Source organism: Alosa sapidissima, chromosome 9, assembly GCF_018492685.1.
Source record: "Alosa sapidissima isolate fAloSap1 chromosome 9, fAloSap1.pri, whole genome shotgun sequence".
In the NCBI taxonomy this organism is placed as follows: domain Eukaryota; kingdom Metazoa; phylum Chordata; class Actinopteri; order Clupeiformes; family Clupeidae; genus Alosa; species Alosa sapidissima.
In genome coordinates this window covers 16,563,140-16,582,927 of record NC_055965.1, presented here as the reverse complement: position 1 = coordinate 16,582,927, position 19,788 = coordinate 16,563,140, and the positions used below count along the sequence as shown (strand labels likewise).

Sequence of the window (19,788 nt, the reverse complement as noted above, 5' to 3'; positions counted from 1 at the left end):
GTGTGTGAGAGAGAGGGCGAGCGAGCATCTGAAGTTATTTTAGAGAATGTATATGAATTGAAACTTTTGTAAATTGTGCCATACATCAATATGAAATCAGCACAACCTCTTGTGAAAGGGTGTTTGAGACTTTGTGTGTCAGTGTGTGTGATTTCATGTGTAACTCGGTATAAAGGATGAGTAGTATGAACATGTTTTTGTGTGTGTGTGTGTGTGCGTCTGCAGGGTAAAGATGAAGTTTACGACAGGATGCTTCTGGACTACTTCCTCTCCTACCACCAGTTTATCCACCTGCTGTGTCGTGTGGCCATCAACTGCGAGAAGTTCACAGAGACGTTGGTCAAACTGAGCTACGAACACTACACCCCATTTATACATGGTCTTACTGTGTGTGTGTGTGTGTGTGTGTGTTTTTACTAAGTTGTGTATCTTGTGCATTTCTCAGGTGTGTTGTATGGTCTTACTGTGTGTGTGTTCAGGCGTGTTAAAGTGCATGTTTGCTCTGTCCTCTGTTGTATTTGTATGGTGTGTGTGCGCGCGCCTGTGTTGTGAGTGTGTTTTACTGAATTAAGTTGTGTATCTGTGCTGTTCTCAGGTGTGTTGATCGCATATGAAGGGTTACCTCTCCACCTGGCTCTCTTCCCCAAGCTGTGGACTGAACTCGCTCAGTCCTCAGGTAAGACACACACACACACACACACACACACACACACACACACACACACACACACACACACACACACACACACGCACTTGCACATTATTTGTGTCCAAATAATTGTTTGTTTGTTTGTTAGTTAATGTTTTTTCCTGCTTGTTTTCATCTCCTTCTTTTTGTTGTTGTTTGCTTTCAACCATACTTTATCTGTTTTACTTTTGCTTTCTTTTAACACCTGTCCTTCTCCCCAATTGTCTTCCACTCACCTCTTCCCTCCCTCTACCACCTCCACCTCACGCCCCCCCCCCCCCCCCCCCTCCACCTCCCTCCCTCCTCTCCTCCTCTCCCCCTCTCCAGTCGGCGCTGGCTAAGACGTGTGTGAAGTTGCTGTGTGAGGACCCTGCGTTTGGCGAGTACACTCAAGTGCATCCTGGTGGACGAGCGGACCTTCCTCAACAACAACATGGCCTACTCCTTCCTCTCCTGTTTTCTGCACAAGGTACACACCCCCGTGACTCAAACAAACAAAGAACATTTACATCCCCCAAAAAAACAACAAGTGTGATGTTAACAATATTACTGTACTTGTATGTAAAAAAAAAAAAAAAAATGTGTGTTAGAGCCAAGGGTGTGTGAGAGAGAGTGTGTGTATGTCTATGTGTGTAATGTTGTTTATTATATATTTGAGTGTACATGTACTCGTCCAGGTGCCATCTTTTGTGTGTTTAATGCTGTTTGTTGTGTGTGTGTGCGTGTGTGTGTGTGTGTGTGTGTGTGTGTAGGTTCAGTCCCAGGTGCTGTCTGGTCCAAGCTGCTCCAACCTCATCAACATCCTGGTCACCAACCTGCTCAACGAGTACCACAGCCTGCAGCCCGAACTGGCCAATCACAGACCAGAAATCAGCAAGACCAGCGGCCTGCTCAACTCTGTAAGAACACACACACACACACACACACACACACACACTGTTTTGCAGTTACGGTAAGTATTAGTCAGCCCTTGTAGAGTGAAGAGGAATTTACCTAGAATTGCTGAGGTCAAATCTAGATGGATCACTGTTGAGTGTTTTAAGCTGGAAAAAAAAAAACTACATCCTTCATTCAGGTAAGACCTTTGCGCTCTATAGAAATGAACTCACTTGACTTGAAACCCCCCTTTCCAATCACCCCCCCTGCACCCCCCTTTGCTGATTAAACCACCATCACCCAGTAGTCCAGTAAGCTGACTCCCCCAGTAAGCTGACTCTCCTCTCCCCCAGTAAGCTGACTCTCCTCTCCCCCAGTAAGCCGACTCTGCTCTCTGCATGTGTTGCAGGAGCTGCGGGCGCTGGTGCTGATGCTGGCGGTCCACTCCCCCCAGCAGCTGGAGCCGGCGCTGGGCCCTGCCCTGCAGGAGCTGCTGACCACGTGCCGCGCCTGTCTGCAGCACCGCACCGCCCTGCTGGAGCTGGAGGCCAAGGAGCGCAAGAGCAAAGGTACACACACACATGTACGCACACACACATGTACGCACACACACATGTACACACACACACATGTACACACACACATGTACGCACAGGCAGACGCGCATACACCATGCTGTGCTAATGTGTTAAAAACTGTTGCATTCAAGTTAATTCTGCAAACCAACCACCACAAATGGAATTGAGTTCTCTGGGAAACACTGTTATAGCGGAGTTAATGTTATATATGTATGTATACTTATATATATACTTATATATATACTTTGTTATACGTATACTTTGTTGCAAAAGACACATATTTAGTTTGTTTTATTATTGTACTTCCCAGCTTGCTCCCCGAGAGCAAATCTTAAGGGTGCCATTAATCTTGTGGTTTTACTTTAATACACATCGCTCTTCCTTTGCATCTCTTCTCTCCTCTCTCTCTCTCTCTCTCTCTCTCTCTCTCTCTCTCTCTCTCTCTCTCTCTCTCTCTCTCTCTCTCTCTCTCTCTCTCTCTCTCTCTCTCTCTCTCTCTCTCTCTCTGCCTCTCTCTCTCTCTCTCTCTCTCTCTCTCTCAGCGGACGATGAGGGGGCGACCCCTGTGAAGCGGCGGCGGGTCAGCAGCGGAGATGACCACCCGGGCGAGGGCACCAGCTCTTCCATGCCCTCCGGCTGCCCGTCCACCTCTGCCACCGCAGCCTCCTCCTCCTCCTCCTCCGCCGCCTCTTCCTCATTGGCTCCCGGCGCCGAGACGAAGGCGGAGCCGGCGGAGGTCCCGCCCCGCTCGCCCGGCAGCCCCTCGGACACGGAGACGCGCGACTCGTCGCTCATCGACCCGGGCACGGAGCACGAGCCGCCCTCGCCGGACGGCGCCTCGCCCAAGGAGGAGAAGATGGACGCGCCGCTGCAGTCCTCCTCGTCCTCTTCCTCCTCCTCCTCCTCGTCTTCGTCGTCCTCGTCCTCCTCGCTGCCCGAGGGCTTCGGGGCGCAGGACGAGCCCATGGTGCAGCAGCAGCAGACGGCCGCGACTGGTCCCAGAACAGTGGAACTCAGAGGAGGAGGAGGAGGGGGGGAGAGAGATGAAGAAGGGATGGAAGAGGAGCAGCGGAGGAAGGACGTAGCAATGAGGGACGAGGGAGCGAAGGAGGAGACAGAGGACGGCTGCAAGACTCTAGGAGGCGGCGTTGACGCCGCCGCTGCCACAACAATGGCCTCCGTTGCTACCGCAAGCGCAGCCTCTTCCTCCTCTTCGTCCTCCTCTTCCTCGGCGTCCCAAGACGACGCGGCGCTGCTGTTGTCGGGCCCGTCGGAGGCGGCGGCAGCAGCGGCGACTGCGGCGGCTGCGCTGTGGGGTCCGGGGAGCGGGGGCCCGACGGACGCGCTGGACACACTCTACCGGACCGTGGAGGCCGCCATCGCCGCTGTGGCCAAGGCGAGCGCCACCACCAAGGGAGCCCCGCCGCAGTCATCTCCCTCGTGATGTCACTTCCTCTGTTGTACTTCGCCGCCCAGGCCCACTCGCTTTCTTCCCGCACAAGACAAAACAGAGTGGACACTTGGAGTCCTTAAGCAAGGGCCGTCTAATCAACATTTCAGTTGCGCATGCTTGACTTACAACCCCCTTCCTTCATCCCTGAAAGGCAGTGATCTGCAACTCAACCCTAATCCTGTCATTTTGCTTGCCCTCCCCCCCCACCCCCTCACTTGTTTTATTTACCCCAACTGGTTTTGTTTTTTGTGGACTAAAGCCCCCCCCCCCTGTAGGAGTTTGCTGACGGAGATCTTGATTGACCTTGGGTCGCTGAACTTGCCTCTCTGCCAGCAGACGAAAAAAAAGGAGACTGGTCAGGCCCTGTGCTCCGTGGCCCTCTTTTGGAAGGGGGGGGGTCAGAAGAGTTCTGACGTGTACACACACACACACACACACACACACACACACACACACACACACGCGCGTTCATTTCCAAAGCCGCCTGAGGGGAAAACGAAAAGAAACAAACAACCAACGACAACAGCAGCAACAACAACAACAACAAAAAAAAAAAAACAACGCAACATCGCTAGTGTCAGTTAAAGAAGAATCAGACCCTGGAGCTGGAGACTACGTCACAGAAGGCGGCACACTCGAGTCCAGAAGAGCATATAGTGGCTGTCGTTCTCTTTTCTGTTGTTAATTGTTTTATTTTTATTTTTTATTTTTTCTCTCTCTCTTCTGAAGTGATGGAATTGTCTTTGAGGATGCTGTAGCGTCACGGGGAAAGGTTTACAGTTTTAAGTCTCTTCTCTACTTAATTTAATTTTATTGCATTTTTAAGGTGTATAAAATGTCCTCCGTGCCAGTTTTTTGTACTTTATCGAAGAGGCATATTAAAAAAAAAAAAAAAAGGTTGCCTTGCTTTTTTTCTGTGGTTGAATTGCTCAAGGTGAGTTTACTTGTACATTTGAAATGAGAGAAAAAGAACCACAAGAAACTTGATTCTGTAAAGAATCTACTCAAGTTGTTGCCTGGAGGTGTATATGAGATAAGAAAGTATATATATAAATATATATATATATCTATATATATATCTATAAATGATATGAAATATTATATGATATTGTAGTATCATATGATATATCATGTAATATTATAAGATATTACAGTGCTTTATTTAACCCGATGGCTGGATTAAAGCACTCTCTGTAACAGTTGGAGCTATATTTTATTTACTGATGAAAAAAGACATTCCATAATCTATCTCATGTCATTATTACATTTTCTTTGTGTTTTTGTTTTCTTTTTTCTCTTTGTTTTTGGTTTATTTTAATATAGGGTAACTTAATAAAATTTTAATATGATTTAACTATGACCCAACTTCTGTGGTGAGCCATTTCTTTCCTTCAGAAACGCCTTGGCATCTGGTAGTAGTATACACACTTCAACAGTCTACACAATGCAATAGTCTTTTAAATCGGTTTCATGTCATGGGAGAGAATATAAACAATTAATCTAAAAGTACTAATTTTAAACCAGCAACATTTCAGCAACTCTGTCTTGTTAAGGTAAATTCAAAGAGGCATCATCACCACCACCACCACATTAACTCCTGTTTTGTAGAACAAATATAGTCAGGAGCTTGCTTCAGTGTTGCACTTGTGTGATCTTCAGCTCAAAATGAACATTATCTTTATTAATGAGTAGTAAACGTCTCATAAGTACAAATGAACATTATTATCTTAATCTTTATCTTTATTAATGAGTAGTAAATGAGCACAGTCTCATAAGTACAAAGGAAAGTCACCAGGGACTGGATTGGAGATGGAAGTGAGTCAAGATCTTGCCACGGTGTTGTGCTGTGCTGTGTGATGCAAAACAATCTTAAGCTTGTGTATTATTTGGCCAGTAAATCCAATAGACAAGAGTGGGCAAGATCTTGATGGGTAGATTTAATTAATTTGGGTCCCTTTATTATCTTTAAAAGCTTAACATTCAAATATTACCTTTAAAAGATTAACATTCAGATGATTATTATCTTTAAAAGCTTAACATTCAGATGATTCGGAAGAGGTTGGAATTTCTATACATGGACTGATTTTGAGCCACTGGGCCCCAAAGCAGCAATGATGGGGGGGTCTAGGGGCAGAAGTGAAATGTTGAAAAATAACTCCTTAAATTATGACTTCTGGCAAGTTTTGTGGAAAAATGGACAGATTGAGACTTACAAATATGACCTAACCATCAACAGATAAAAAGATGGCAATTACAAAGCATGATCATCACACAGGGTGATCTGTTATTTGACTGAGGGGCCCCATTCAAATATCAGGGGTAAATAACATAACCACATAATCCATGTGATTGAGGGGTCCTGTTAACCCTCCTGTTGTGTTTGTGGTCAAATGTGACCGATTGGCAATTCTTTTCTCTCAAAAATATTGTTAACTTATTCTGACTACCATGAGGCTCCTTGACTTTGTTACCACAGGGCATCTGAACACAAAACACATTTTGATAATTTTCATAACAATTTGATTGTTTTATTTAACTTTAGAACACACATTGTGTTCCCGGTCAAAAATGACCAGCCATTATACATGAATGGGTGAGAAAATGGTCAGTGTATAGGCACATACTTATTGATCAGATGGACTGTATGTGTGCTTCTGTACATTAAAACACACACAAACACCTCACTCCCCCTCTGCCAGCCCCGCACTGGAACCTTTCCCCAGTAGAATCTTCCCCTTTCTGACTTGCATGGGCTCAGGTCAATGAGGCCTGCAGGCCATAAATAGCAAATGTAAGTTCAAAACGGGTTATAAACAATAGAATACAAGTTCATGCAAAGGCCTATCACAACATTAGATGATAATATATATGTGTTATATGGATTTATGAGAAGTTATAATGCAGCGGTCATTTTTGACCGGGAACACAAAACTAGTTAACAAGAAATTAACACAACAGGAGGGGACATATCACATAACATAACCCATGACTTGAGGGGCCCTATTCAGAGAAACTTAGTAGGAATGTAATGCAGAGGCTTGAAGTTCAGGGGCCCCTGAACCTGGGCCCGGTAGGCCCATTCAGTAGCCTAATCCATCCCTGTTTCTATAGATGTGGACATAGGCTATTGTTGGCGTCCTTGTGGCTCATTATACTTAATTCCTCCTGAAAAGTGATGAACCCAAAAGCTATTTTTTTATGTATATATCTATACATGCATCATGCATTTGTTGTGTAGGCGGGTGAAAACAGATTTTATGAAATGGTCTGGAGAAACTGGTCAGAAAGACGATAAATCGCTATAGCTAAATATTATGCCTAGACTAGGCTTACAGTTAAGACCATACAGTTAAGACCCAACTTTCATGCAAATCTCAGCTCTGTTCACAGACAAACATTAAGCTTTTAAAATAAAAAGGCAGCATTGTTCTACTACTAGCCTACTACTAAGACATGGTCATGGAAGAAACTCCATGGATAGGCTATATGGATAGGGGCTGCTGCTTTGTTCTGTAGCCTACTTTGCTGCATCACGCCACGCGTCTCCCACTTTCGCCAGGCATTTGACAATAGTTGAAGCAGTTACTTCCATAGCAATTAAAGTCAGACCCTAGGTTTTTAAATGCTCTCCAGAATAAAGAACGCGGCCATAAATAATCACGAAACTGCCCCCAGTTCAGAATCTACGGAAGATAACTGTACAATATTTTACTTACAAACAAGGGTGTTTCGGCAAACCTGGAGCCTACATTTATTTTGTCTTTAATTCTAAACATGCACATCGTTTGAATTAGAATATAACAAGATATGGATTAGTTACAGTTTCGGTCGGTCGTTTTACTTAACCTTGATAACTGCGTCCCTAGGTCATGTTCGGCTTAACATGCATAGCAACTGTGTTTCGCTTTGCCCAAACAACTTTGATTTTCTAAATACTGATTTGTAGAGAGTATCTGATTTAAACTTTAATGGATTCCGAAGCCATGTCGCTTAGTACATAGAGCCCACATCACACGATTTCAAAACATTTAAGGATGTTTTTTCCTTACAAAATAAAGATAGATTGTCACGGCACTATCTGACTTCGGCGGTTGCCAGGTCGTTGCAAGAAAAATGTAGAACAATTATAAGTTCATATATATTTGTCTGAAAAAGGAAACTGTCGTCTTTGCAACATATATCTTAATGTTGCTAAATATCATTTTAGCGCTCACATTTTTTACAAAATGCGAGTGGAGAAAACACAAGCGAGCCGGTCACAGAAGCAAGGGAAAGGAGAGCTCTTTCAGTTGAGTCTTGACGGTTCTCATGGTGATTTTAAGACCAGCCCACTGACAGGACATAGCACTCTTTCACTGAGGTCTCTACTGTAGTGTGTGGAACAAGACAATAGAATGGCAGAAGTTGCTCCCGCTCCCGCGCCGGCTAAAGCCCCCAAGAAGAAGGCACCTAGGCCTAAGAAAACTGGACCAAGTGTGGGTGAGCTCGTCGTGAAGGCCATCTCAGCATCCAAGGAAAAGAAGGGGGTGTCTTTGGCTGCCCTGAAAAAAGCTTTGGCCGCTGGTGGATACGATGTGGAGAAGAATAACGCACGCGTCAAACTGGCAATCAAGAGCCTGGTGACAAAGGGCACGCTGGTTCAGACCAAAGGAACCGGTGCGTCCGGCTCCTTCAAGCTGAACAAGAAACCGGCAGAGGCCAAGAAGAAGGTGGCGAAGAAACCTGCAGCCAAAGCCAAGAAACCAGCGGCAAAGAAACCTGCAGCAGCAAAGAAGCCCAAGAAGGCAGTGGCTAAGAAGCCTGCAGCCGCCAAGAAGTCCCCGAAGAAAGCCAAGAAACCCGCTGCGCCCAAGAAGGCCACAAAGAGCCCGAAAAAGGCAAAGAAGCCCGCCGCTCCCAAGAAGGCAGCTAAGAGCCCGAAGAAAGCGAAGGCGGCTAAGCCCAAGGTGGCCAAACCTAAAGCCGCCAAACCCAAGAAGGCTGCTCCTAAGAAGAAGTAAATGCCGGGCACAATGCGTTGCGCGATCTAAAAGGCTCTTTTAAGAGCCACCCACACATTTCACGTAAATGCATATATTCCAAAACACAGTTTTACCTACATGTTTGTTTGAGGAAGGACATTTTTTGTTATATATAATATAGGATATTGTTAGTTAGCCTACTATTATTATTATTATCATCATTCTATTAACACGCTGTTTGTTGCCCAATTCCCGTTAGTTGACAATTGTCAATGTCGTGTGATATTGTCAATATCACACGCGGAACATTCCTTCTTATACCATTCCATAACACTGAAAAAAGACATCATAAATACATAACTGCAAATTTCTCCCCTGACACTTAAAACAAATTTCATATTTCCACTAAACCTCTAAGTATTAAGTTACCCACGATTGTTTCTGACCACACTAGTGTATTACATTGTAGCCTAACACTGATCGCTAGTTTACTAAGAAAGTCTACGAAGAAAGTGAACGTTAAAAAAAAAATGTAATTCAACGAAATACCGCCAGACATACCATTTTCATTTAAAACTTGTGTTCAAAATTTTTATAAGATAGTTGGAAATTTCGGAGACAGTCGAAGGCATATTTGACTGTGTGTTAGAAAAACAGATGGCTGGCTCCAAACAACTCCCTCTGACGTAAGGGTAAACCCTTTTATTTGATTGGCTCTCAGTATTAGCAACTAAGCCATTCACGAAACTGGACCATTGAGCCGGTATGAGATAATAAGGCTCCACTGACACAATCAGCATTGGGATTCACATATTTGTCGAAATTGACCTTTAATATCTTTCAAAATGAGCGGAAGAGGCAAAACAGGAGGAAAGGCAAGAGCAAAGGCAAAGTCTCGTTCATCCAGGGCTGGACTGCAGTTCCCTGTTGGGCGTGTGCACAGACTGCTGCGTAAAGGCAACTATGCACAGCGTGTGGGAGCTGGTGCGCCCGTTTATTTGGCTGCTGTGCTCGAGTACCTGACGGCTGAGATTTTGGAGTTGGCAGGTAACGCTGCCCGTGACAACAAGAAGACCCGTATCATTCCCCGTCATCTGCAGCTTGCTGTGCGTAACGACGAGGAGTTGAACAAACTCCTCGGTGGAGTGACCATCGCTCAGGGTGGTGTGCTGCCTAACATCCAGGCTGTACTGCTACCCAAGAAGACTGAGAAGTCCAAATAAATGATTTGAAGTTATTGGATTAAAAGGCTCTTTTAAGAGCCACCCACGCATTCGAGAAAGCGTTGTCCAATCTACCATAGTAACGTGTAATGATATTTTGGAAGTGTGTCTATTTGGATTAACTCTTATCTCTTTATGTCCGTAGAATAGGCCTGCAAGTAACATTGCATTGAAAACATTAGAAAGTCTGGCTGTGTGTGGTTAGGCCAGAGACTTTCTAAAGAGACACGGCACTCAAACCCTCCATAGAAATGCATGGGGCTAGTTTGTAAAGCTACGCTTATCACACCCCTTCCTCGGCAAAACGTCGACATGTGAATACATAGACTTCTCCAGAATAAGTCCCGCCTCCTAACTTCCGTATCCATCCAACCTCGGTCGTCAAATGTCTATGGGAAATAACTTGGCGTTTTGAAAGATCGTACCTGTCAAACTCTGTAGGTGACAAAGTAGAAAAAGCTGCAAACTAGATGGCAGAAGTGTGTAGGCCAATCTGCCCACCAGCTTTTTCTACTTCGCTACCTACAGATGTTTTACCGGTATGATATTTCGAAACGCCATGTTATTTCCCATAGACAATCGACGCGGATACGGAAGTTACGGAGGCGGGACTTATTCTGGAGAGGTCTATTGAGCCAATCATGTGGTGTGATGTGAATACATTGAGCCAATCATATGGTGTGTTGTGAAGACATCGTGCCAATCATGTGGAACAAGTTTGGTGTCGTGAGCCTTGCGCACGTAACCTGGAAATCCAGAGTTCTCGCGAGAGCACAATTTGAATTGTGCCCGCAAGATACTCTGGCCACGAGCAATGATCCAAATTTCTTCTAGCTCTCGAGCGAGAGGGACCAATCAAATCGGTGTAGGCGGGACAAAGGCGAGCTACACTGATGACTGACACTGATAAATTGTTGTGATTGGTCGTAGCGTTATCCAACTGCGTGCAGTGAGAGTTTCAAATGCATGCTTGGTGCCGGCCCCTCGAAATGGGTCATTTTCATTACTCGTGGCCAGACCCTTAATCTGAAAGAGCTTAGTTTAGCTTAATTCCTGTGTCATTCCCTACTGTTTTGAAGGTTCATTCTAGATTGGTTTTATTTTGTACATTTTGTGTGAAAGTCAAAGACGACCAGGGCTCGACTAAGTTATTTAAATATCTCGCGCCATTCGGAAGTCCAATCGGGGGAGACCAGCAGTCTTACGTAAACAAGGGGCAGGTCTAGTTTGGAGGCTTTATAACTCACATTCAGTTTCCTTGTACGCAACTCAACTTACTCCCATAAGACCTAGCAATGGCAAGAACCAAGCAAACCGCCCGCAAATCTACCGGCGGCAAGGCTCCGAGGAAGCAACTCGCCACCAAAGCGGCGCGCAGGGTTGCCAGATTGGGCGGTTTCCCGCCCAATTGGGCGGTTTTGCAATCTATTTTGCGGGCAAAAATGGGTTTGGGCGGGTGTATAAAAATTGGGCTGGTTTCGGATCAGATCGGCGGGTTTTTGTAGCCGAAACAAAGGCACTTCAGACCCTTCTTCCAGCGACCGTCTCTGGTCAGCAGGTAGCAGTCTCTCACTCACTCACTCACACACCCTCTGGCTGACGTGCCCCCCTAAACTCACAACAGACACTCTCAGCTCACGTCACCTTATGTATCGAAACATGCATTCTAATAGTGCATGGTATTTCCATAACCGCGAGATATGCGCTTCACAATGACCGCAATTAGTTGTTAGATATTAACAGCAGACAGTAAAGCCCAGCAGTAATTTATCCAAATTAACACATATTTCAAGTACCATTCATGATGTTGTCAAATATTGAAGTTGTGGGAATTTTAAGCTGTATGTTTCTTTCGTCCCCCATGTCGTTTCATTTATCCCGGTCTGGAGGGACGAATGAAACAAAACGCATGTTCGATTTCTCCTTAAATAAATCCTGAATGGTTTTGTTCAGAGCTGAAAATGCAACTGTATTTGACAGAGGACCGATGTAGTTTGCTTGTGACAAAATATTAGCTTTCAGTGTTTTACGATGTCTTTGTAAATTACGTTTAATTAAAAAGTGTTTCAGTCCGGTTCTCCCCTACTCTGGCGCAGACCGCCATTCAAACACACAGCTCGCGGGGTTTTCAAACTTAGCTAGCTGACTGACAATGTCAATATGCCAAAGTGGGCAAAGAGCATTTTGTCATTACAGTCAATCTCTTCATGAGTGTGCACACTGCTGAAAGATTACCTACGAGACAGGATGGACTTAACCCTTCTTTCAGGGTTGATGGATGTGCGCAGGTCTTGCGCGAATGGCTTGACATAGGACTACGGCCCACGTTCCGTCCAGCCCGACAGTTGTTGAGGAAGTTTGACGAAGCCTAGGCCTACTAGAACTTTTTAATTATTTTTAGGCCTAATAACAATTGCTCAAAGCGATTTTCACGAAGGGCCTAGGGCCATAGGCCTATGTTTTTTGTGTAGAGATGGCCCATGCATGAACGTTCTGCTTCTGCAAAGAGCGCACTGACACCCCTGTTCGTTCAACGCGACTTTCATGAAAACTAGGATTAACTGCCTGTCAGGTAGGCCTACTAATTGTTCTAAATTACAGGTGTCAAACTATTTGTACTATAGTACTATACTACTATATGAAAATATTTTTTGCGTGTAGTTGCCATGCATGGACGCACTGCTTCTGCAAATAGCGCACTGACACTGTCCTAAATAGCCTATTCAGTGCGATTTTCATGAAAACTCTAGGCCTAACTGCCTGTCTCAGGGAATATATAGCGCCTAGGTAGGCTATTAATTAATTGTTCTAAATCACAGCTGTCAGACTCAAGTTTAACTCAAGCCTTTAGCCTACATTTGGGGTAGGCCTATGAAAATATTTTTTGTGTAGCCTACAGTTGGCCCACCAGTTATGAACGCACTGCCTCTGCAAAGAGTCGACACCCCTGTTCTATAATCAATGCGATTTTCATCTAATGTTATACATGAATATGCATGTGTCATGTTGCTATTATAAATAATTGAAATGTTGTGCATTAGGCTATTTTGTATGTTCATATATCCACTCAATGTTTTTATGTTAGGCTAGCCTACTGAATGCTTTTGTTCCAAGCGTCTATTGACACTAAACAGACAGATTAATAGTCTATGTTTAGCCTATTGCATTATTTTCCGTAACATAAGCTTATAGAATAATAGTCTGACGTCCGTGTAGCCTACTTTTGCGTTCATTTGATTGAATATTGTTTTTGAAATTGGATAGGCTAAGTCGAAAAATGGGTCATTTTAAAGCTTGTTAATGATTTCAATGTGTTTAAATGAGAAACAAGCAAAAGCAAATTTGGGCGGTTTTTTGTGCATTCTCGCGGTTTTTGACGAGGTTTTGGGCTGGAAAACCTTCCTGGCATCTGGCAACACTGGCGGCGCGTAAAAGCGCACCAGCTACTGGTGGCGTGAAGAAGCCTCACCGTTACAGGCCTGGTACAGTGGCTCTGAGAGAAATCCGTCGTTACCAGAAGTCCACTGAGCTGCTGATCCGCAAGCTGCCCTTCCAGCGTCTGGTCAGAGAAATCGCTCAGGATTTCAAAACTGATCTGCGTTTCCAGAGCTCTGCCGTCATGGCTCTTCAGGAGGCTAGCGAGGCTTACCTGGTCGGTCTGTTCGAGGACACCAACCTGTGCGCCATCCACGCCAAGAGGGTCACCATCATGCCCAAGGACATCCAGCTGGCTCGTCGTATCCGTGGGGAGCGTGCTTAAATGAATTGAAGTCAGGATCCGAAAATGCAAAGGCTCTTTTAAGAGCCACCTAAATATGAAAAAGACTGTTTTCCAACCTGCTTGGTTAGATTTACTTTTAGTATTCTTTGAACTACATCTGATCGGACCTGGTATTCATTGCATAATGTAAGGCTAGTAGTAGCCTTAATAACTAGTGCTAGCAAGTGAAACATTACACACTCACCAATGACCTTTCACGCAAATGATAAAGGTGTAAATTGTAGCCATGACCCTTGTACACTTAGGTTTCATAGCTTTAGTATATCCGACCAACACCCCTTAATGTCGTTTTAGTGGTGCACGTGTTCATTCGCTGGAACACTCTGGTCTGGAGATTCTTTAATGGGCTAGCAGTGAACCATTACTCTCGAAAAAACTCCAATGTTATGTCGCTTAACACTGGATCAAAGCATTAGTCACAAATATGGACAAATAAAGGTACGAGAGTGAGAATTACGCTTTCAGCGCAACCCAAGACATAACAGAAGTAGCGTAGTTTATCCCCACAAAATATCGAGTTGTACGATAGATAAATGGGTACTGTACAACTCATCAGGTTTATGATGGAATTACTTTTCAAAGACAATGTTGAGTGGCTCTTAAAAGAGCCGTTGGATCTTGGGACGAGTAAAACCTTCAGCGTTACTTGGAGCTGGTATACTTGGTGACGGCCTTGGTTCCCTCGGACACGGCGTGCTTGGCAAGCTCACCGGGCAAAAGCAGACGCACTGCGGTCTGGATCTCCCTGGAAGAGATGGTGGAGCGCTTATTGTAGTGAGCCAAACGGGAAGCTTCTCCAGCGATGCGCTCGAAGATGTCGTTCACGAAGGAGTTCATGATACCCATAGCCTTTGAAGAAATGCCGGTATCAGGATGGACCTGCTTCAAGACTTTGTACACGTAGATGGCGTAGCTCTCCTTCCTGCTCTTTCTGCGCTTCTTGCCACCCTTCCCGGCGGTCTTTGTCACGGCTTTCTTAGAGCCCTTTTTAGGAGCCGGCTTAGCTGGATCAGGCATGTTTAGTGTTTGAGTTGGTCTAATCAAGAGTGTTGTGCGAATGGAAATCACCTGATATATATACCCAGTTCTATGTAATATAGAGTATCGGGTCACCTCTCTCTCTCACACACACACACACGCCTAGATTGCCCTATCATTTCCCGCCAGAACTATACCAAGACACGGTTGGTCATTTTGAAAGAGCGTTTAGTAACGCCCACAGATCGTCAGTCTACATACCACCTTCTTTCATTAATTTGCCGCATTTTTCTTTTGAATGAAAGACATATTTAAAAATATATCCAAAATAGTTTTACCTTTGACGTTACAATATATATATATATTTGGTTTTCTTTAATTTTGGCTGACGCATTTGGTGTTGTGTTAATTTGTGTGTCGTTTTTCAAAAGAAAACATAAATTGTTCAAAACATTCAAAATTGTGCTTTAATAATAAAAAATGTCAAAACTTCACCTCTTTCATAAGGAGGGAGGGGGAATGTAAAATAATGTCTTCCTTTTGCCTTTCCTTAACCCATAGAACCCGATTGACGCAAAGTGCGTCAAAAAACACACCTTCTTCTCTGTTACATTGCTCCGTGACTGTTCATCACAACGAGATACGATCAAGTATGAAAATAAAAAAAAAAAATCATGAAATTAAATAAAATTGCATCATATTTAAAGTCTATACTTCTCTGCGTTCACCTGCGCACCCATTACTCTCGTTTGAATTACTCGCGAACCCGTGATTGCATAGATATGGCAAGCATATCAGATGAAAGAGGAGAAACAGGGCTATCCATTGGTACCATGGATATCGATCTTTCTGGCTTATAAAAACAGACGAAGTGACTGCAAAATATTAACGTTATGTACACAAACCAACCCTGCACACCCATTACTCTCGGAGTAATTACTCGCGGACCCGTGATCGGATATATATGCCACGTATGTTAGATGAAAGAGGAGACACAGAGCTATCATTTGATACCAAATACATCCTTCTGGGTTATAAAACAGACGAAGTGACAGCAAAATAATAACTTCATATAGCTGGATTTACCCCACGTTTTTGTCTGTTTTTGTGGCAAAGGATGTTTATAATCCAATGCTATCGTGTGTTTCTCTATGGCAAAACATGTTCATAATCCGGTTTTGAGATCCTAGCAAATTCCTGCATGGCATCCAATTCAAGGCTCACATTGCATCTCAATTTGTTCAACAAAGAAACAGCTTTTTTGCCTTTACTTTGTTTATGGCAATGCAGTAAAAAGTTGAGAATCATCATGAGTGCATACACCATAGTCACACATGCTAACAGGCAAACTTGGGTCAAGTCAGGTGAGATCAGTTCGTGTCACAGATATGGAGCGCAGAATGGTCATTTTTCATCGCTAAATACAAAATGGCATTTATTTCCGTAAATCACACACCACATATTTCTGTAAATGGCTCAGCCCCAGAGTATCCCTCCAACATGGCAATTATATTGCCCGTTTCAGGACAGTCTGCCCTACACACACATGAAATGCATGTAGAGCTATGAGCTTGCTGTGGTGAGATACAGGTCAAAATATAAGAATTTTTATAATATGATTTTTATATTTTAATTCTTTAAAAATCTAAATAAAATCAATGCTAGTACTAATACATGTAATGATGGCAGATCTGGATAGCCTAGACTCTGCTGAAAAAAACAATATATAATATGTGTTTGTGGCACTTACAATGACCAGAATAAATCCTTATGAATAAAGGTAGTGCAAATGCCCTAAAAACAGCGTAGGGTTCTAAGGGTTAAATTATTTCATAATATACCACCTTTTGCCGGTGGAAAAGTTCCTTGAATAACGTAACTTTATTTGTTTATTTACATGTCAGTCCGACGGTCCTTGGTAGCCTGCTTTGTGAGGTGAGGTGAAGCTCGGATGTGGGCGTTTTTCGATGACGTATATTCGCCAAAATGCCCGCGCAGTCTCCATGCAGTAAAGGGAGGGACAGTGAGGGGCAGTGCTTAGTAGTTTTCAACAACGTCCTCTCTGTGGATATTAGTACGAGTTGCTAAGCAGTTCTTCCACAGTCGTGCAGTGCCCAGTTAAGTGCGAAATATGTCAGGCAGAGGTAAAGGAGGAAAAGGTCTTGGAAAAGGAGGCGCAAAGCGTCACCGCAAAGTTCTTCGTGATAACATCCAGGGGATCACCAAGCCTGCAATTAGGCGTCTTGCCCGCCGTGGTGGTGTGAAGCGTATCTCTGGTCTCATCTACGAGGAGACCCGTGGTGTGCTGAAGGTTTTCCTGGAGAACGTGATTCGCGATGCCGTCACCTACACCGAGCACGCCAAGAGAAAGACTGTGACTGCTATGGATGTTGTTTATGCTTTGAAACGCCAGGGACGTACTCTGTACGGTTTTGGTGGTTAAAGATCAGATCCCCTCTTCGACTAAACCCAACGGCTCTTTTAAGAGCCACCCAATACCTTATAAAAGCTTGTCTTCCTGTTTAATGGGGTAATGGAAGTTAAACTTCTAGTGTAGAGATGAGCACATCTATAAATTTGCTAGGTGCTGAATATTAGAAACGACGTATAAAAAAAAAAGAAGTTACATGCACATTGCCTCGTATGCTACCAGTTTAAATGTAGCCTAGTTTACAGCGTTTTGACCACTCGGGTCTTAGTGAGGTATACCAAAGTCTTTTTAGTCAAGTCCCTCCACTCGGAGGCCATATAGCAACGCTAGTAGAAGGGGTTTAGTAGATTAAGTGGCAAGGGCTGCATAAGAAAGGTGGGGGATGATTGGGATTGGGATTGGGATTGGGCGGGGGGCACCAACAAGGAGCACCCAAGAGCAACAGGGGCAAGGAAAAACTCCCTTACCAAGGAAGAAACCTTGGGCAGATCCACGGCTAATGTGCCAAATGATTCCCAGTATGAAAACCCCTGTAGCCTATTATATGATGCGAGTTCGTGAGCGCGTAGAAGAATGACACCAGCGTGAAATTAGGATTCAGACATCAAACAAAATATAAAAATGCAAAATAACCTATAAAGAAAACAAAAACACGTTTATTCCATGCCGAATAGTCCTACACCATAAAAAGGCCTTCTTTCACGCAACCACGTTGAACCAGTTGTCAATACTTTTTATAATCAGTCAAGTATACATTTGGCCTGACAGACAGGAACGTAAGAATGTAAAGAAATACGGTGAGTTTAAATACAAGGGGAGTTTCCTGTGTTTTACTGTACAAGTGTCGTTTTTGCACAACGCTGTAAAGGCGTGTTATTTTTTTACTGTAAAAATGTCTGCCAACAAAACCAAATTGCAGTGCAAACAGTTCAGTAAAAGGACCATTTAAACACGTTAAACAAACATAAATGATGATTTGAGAAGTGCACCAAAATTACTGCAAATAACTGTAGGCCTAATCATGAATTGCAACGCTAAATGTACAATTATTTGACATAGATTTCGAACAGTTCGCTTCCTTCAGAAGAAAAGTGCGGGATAAGAACAAAAGGTGGTGTAAACTGATCTGTGGGTGGTTCTAACCTTCTCGCACTGACTGTCCTCTTCTATTCAAAATGACCAATCGTGTCTGAGTATTTGGTTTGAGGTGGTTACAGCCATTCTGGTTATGGGTGTGTGAAGTGACACAGTCTTCAATTTGCATACAACCTGGGATATATACCAGGTAACTTCGCTAATCGTTTACTTTCAGTTTATCATATTCGAAAAGACAACATGCCAGACCCAGCTAAACCCGCGCCCAAGAAGGGTTCTAAGAAAGCCGTGACAAAGACTGCCGGCAAAGGAGGAAAGAAACGCAGAAAGTCCAGGAAGGAGAGCTATGCCATCTACGTGTACAAGGTCCTGAAGCAGGTCCACCCCGACACTGGTATCTCTTCCAAGGCGATGGGTATCATGAACTCCTTCGTGAACGACATCTTCGAGCGCATTGCTGGAGAGTCATCCCGCTTGGCCCACTACAACAAGCGTTCTACCATCTCTTCAAGGGAGATCCAGACGGCAGTGCGTCTGCTTCTGCCCGGTGAGCTGGCCAAGCACGCCGTGTCCGAGGGAACAAAGGCTGTCACAAAATACACCAGTTCTAAGTAAAGTGTTAACGTAACACTTCACAACACAAAGGCTCTTTTAAGAGCCACCCACATTCTTTGGGAAGTAATTCCAATTATTATACCTAGCTGTAAAAACTTTCATTACTACTATTATCAGTTTATCAAAGACGTTGGGAATATACTCAATCTGCTCATTACTGTTACTTGATTTGCTGTGAACATGCGTACTTGCGCATTTGGGTTGCTTAGTGCTCCGGTGATTTTGTTTTGGGTTTTTCAAGATGGGTAGGCCTAAGGCATAATCTGTTCAGCATACACTTAATTAAGCGGTTCTGATTTATGATGTTTGTTCATGCTATTAATGATTGATTAAATTGCTGTTCTTTAATGTAGTTCTACCAACATTTTAAAACGGTTTACTGTCTCACACACTGACATGGAAACTAACCGACATGGAAACCGAAAGGGAAAACATGTTTAATTAAACAAAGCGCTTTTAAACTATCCTGTGGAAGACAGTAAAACATGTGGAAACGTGTGTCATCCTTGCTCCCAGTAGAAGGTATTGTAAATTGGTCTGTTGTGTCCGCTCACATAAAAGTTTACAACCACCAACTCGATGTACTGAAGGTAAACGTATTTTCATTGTTCTCCATTATCATCCGGATAAACTTCAGAATCTGAATGCAAATTCAGGAATTTGGTTTCACTTTGACAGATTGCGTTACATGGTTGATGACCGTTCTCGTTCTGTGGTTGATTTTACGTGTTTGGTTTGGAGTGAAATAATATCACAGCATAGGCTAGTCCTTAATTTAGCGGTTTAGCACAATAATCACTCACTGAACTCAAATCAAGGTTATAGGCCTGTAACTATCAATTAATTGATACTGACTAATTTGCTTGCTATCAAGCCTAAGGTAGCCTAAGAAGACTACATAAGGTTGCATTTACTGATGTTTATTGGTTACTTTATTAATGGGTTTCATCAGGTCCTATTCCACAGGTGTATAAAATCAAACACCTTAATTATCAATGCAGACTGCATGTTGCTTGATTAATACACCTGTGGAAAGGGACCTGATGAAACCCATGAATAGACAGAGGCGATTGTGACCTCGAGGCTTATGGAACTCGTTACGCGTCATA

The 19,788-nt window shown here is 43.8% G+C and overlaps 7 protein-coding genes across 7 annotated transcripts in view; 6 read left to right on the top strand and 1 right to left on the bottom strand.

Moving 5' to 3' along the window:
- The window catches only part of usp34 (ubiquitin specific peptidase 34), a 56,591-nt gene extending 52,482 nt beyond the window's left edge, over positions 1-4,109 (top strand). The window contains 7 exon segments of the mRNA XM_042102710.1: positions 226-349; positions 596-671; positions 1,012-1,075; positions 1,077-1,157; positions 1,441-1,587; positions 1,974-2,133; positions 2,685-4,109. Coding sequence (XP_041958644.1) covers positions 226-349; positions 596-671; positions 1,012-1,075; positions 1,077-1,157; positions 1,441-1,587; positions 1,974-2,133; positions 2,685-3,586 — 1,554 coding nt within the window. The 3' untranslated portion in view covers positions 3,587-4,109.
- A 3,850-nt stretch (positions 4,110-7,959) lies between these two features.
- On the top strand, positions 7,960-8,608 carry LOC121718645 (histone H1-like). The gene has a single exon (XM_042103735.1). The coding sequence runs from the start codon at positions 7,990-7,992 to the stop codon at positions 8,593-8,595; it is 606 nt and encodes a 201-aa protein (XP_041959669.1). The 5' UTR covers positions 7,960-7,989; the 3' UTR covers positions 8,596-8,608.
- A 736-nt stretch (positions 8,609-9,344) lies between these two features.
- Positions 9,345-9,856, top strand: LOC121718660 (histone H2A-like). The gene has a single exon (XM_042103751.1). It carries the CDS (start codon positions 9,402-9,404, stop codon positions 9,777-9,779), a length of 378 nt encoding a protein of 125 aa, XP_041959685.1. The 5' UTR covers positions 9,345-9,401; the 3' UTR covers positions 9,780-9,856.
- A 1,087-nt stretch (positions 9,857-10,943) lies between these two features.
- On the top strand, positions 10,944-13,686 carry LOC121718651 (histone H3-like). The gene is made up of 3 exons (XM_042103742.1): positions 10,944-11,174; positions 11,530-11,562; positions 13,199-13,686. Exons 1-3 carry the CDS (start codon positions 11,075-11,077, stop codon positions 13,537-13,539), a joined length of 474 nt encoding a protein of 157 aa, XP_041959676.1. The 5' UTR covers positions 10,944-11,074; the 3' UTR covers positions 13,540-13,686.
- A 143-nt stretch (positions 13,687-13,829) lies between these two features.
- On the bottom strand, positions 13,830-14,587 carry LOC121718664 (histone H2B-like). Its single transcript, XM_042103756.1, has one exon. It carries the CDS (start codon positions 14,575-14,577, stop codon positions 14,203-14,205), a length of 375 nt encoding a protein of 124 aa, XP_041959690.1. The 5' UTR covers positions 14,578-14,587; the 3' UTR covers positions 13,830-14,202.
- A 2,057-nt stretch (positions 14,588-16,644) lies between these two features.
- On the top strand, positions 16,645-16,981 carry LOC121718674 (histone H4). Its single transcript, XM_042103766.1, has one exon. It carries the CDS (start codon positions 16,670-16,672, stop codon positions 16,979-16,981), a length of 312 nt encoding a protein of 103 aa, XP_041959700.1. The 5' UTR covers positions 16,645-16,669.
- Positions 16,982-18,261: 1,280 nt separating this feature from the next.
- LOC121718667 (histone H2B-like) lies at positions 18,262-19,091 on the top strand. The gene has a single exon (XM_042103759.1). It carries the CDS (start codon positions 18,305-18,307, stop codon positions 18,677-18,679), a length of 375 nt encoding a protein of 124 aa, XP_041959693.1. The 5' UTR covers positions 18,262-18,304; the 3' UTR covers positions 18,680-19,091.
- The last annotated feature ends 697 nt before the right edge of the window (positions 19,092-19,788 follow it).

Bases quoted from the DNA above. Each gene is read 5' to 3' on its own strand.
- LOC121718645 (XM_042103735.1), top strand. From the start codon at position 7,990: ATGGCAGAAGTTGCTCCCGCTCCCGCGCCGGCTAAAGCCCCCAAGAAG.
- LOC121718660 (XM_042103751.1), top strand. From the start codon at position 9,402: ATGAGCGGAAGAGGCAAAACAGGAGGAAAGGCAAGAGCAAAGGCAAAG.
- LOC121718651 (XM_042103742.1), top strand. From the start codon at position 11,075: ATGGCAAGAACCAAGCAAACCGCCCGCAAATCTACCGGCGGCAAGGCT. The intron at 11,175-11,529 runs GTTTCCCGCCCA...AACAGCAGACAG, and splicing joins CAGGGTTGCCAGATTGGGCG to TAAAGCCCAGCAGTAATTTA. The intron at 11,563-13,198 runs ATATTTCAAGTA...ATCTGGCAACAC, and splicing joins TAATTTATCCAAATTAACAC to TGGCGGCGCGTAAAAGCGCA.
- LOC121718664 (XM_042103756.1), bottom strand. From the start codon at position 14,577: ATGCCTGATCCAGCTAAGCCGGCTCCTAAAAAGGGCTCTAAGAAAGCC.
- LOC121718674 (XM_042103766.1), top strand. From the start codon at position 16,670: ATGTCAGGCAGAGGTAAAGGAGGAAAAGGTCTTGGAAAAGGAGGCGCA.
- LOC121718667 (XM_042103759.1), top strand. From the start codon at position 18,305: ATGCCAGACCCAGCTAAACCCGCGCCCAAGAAGGGTTCTAAGAAAGCC.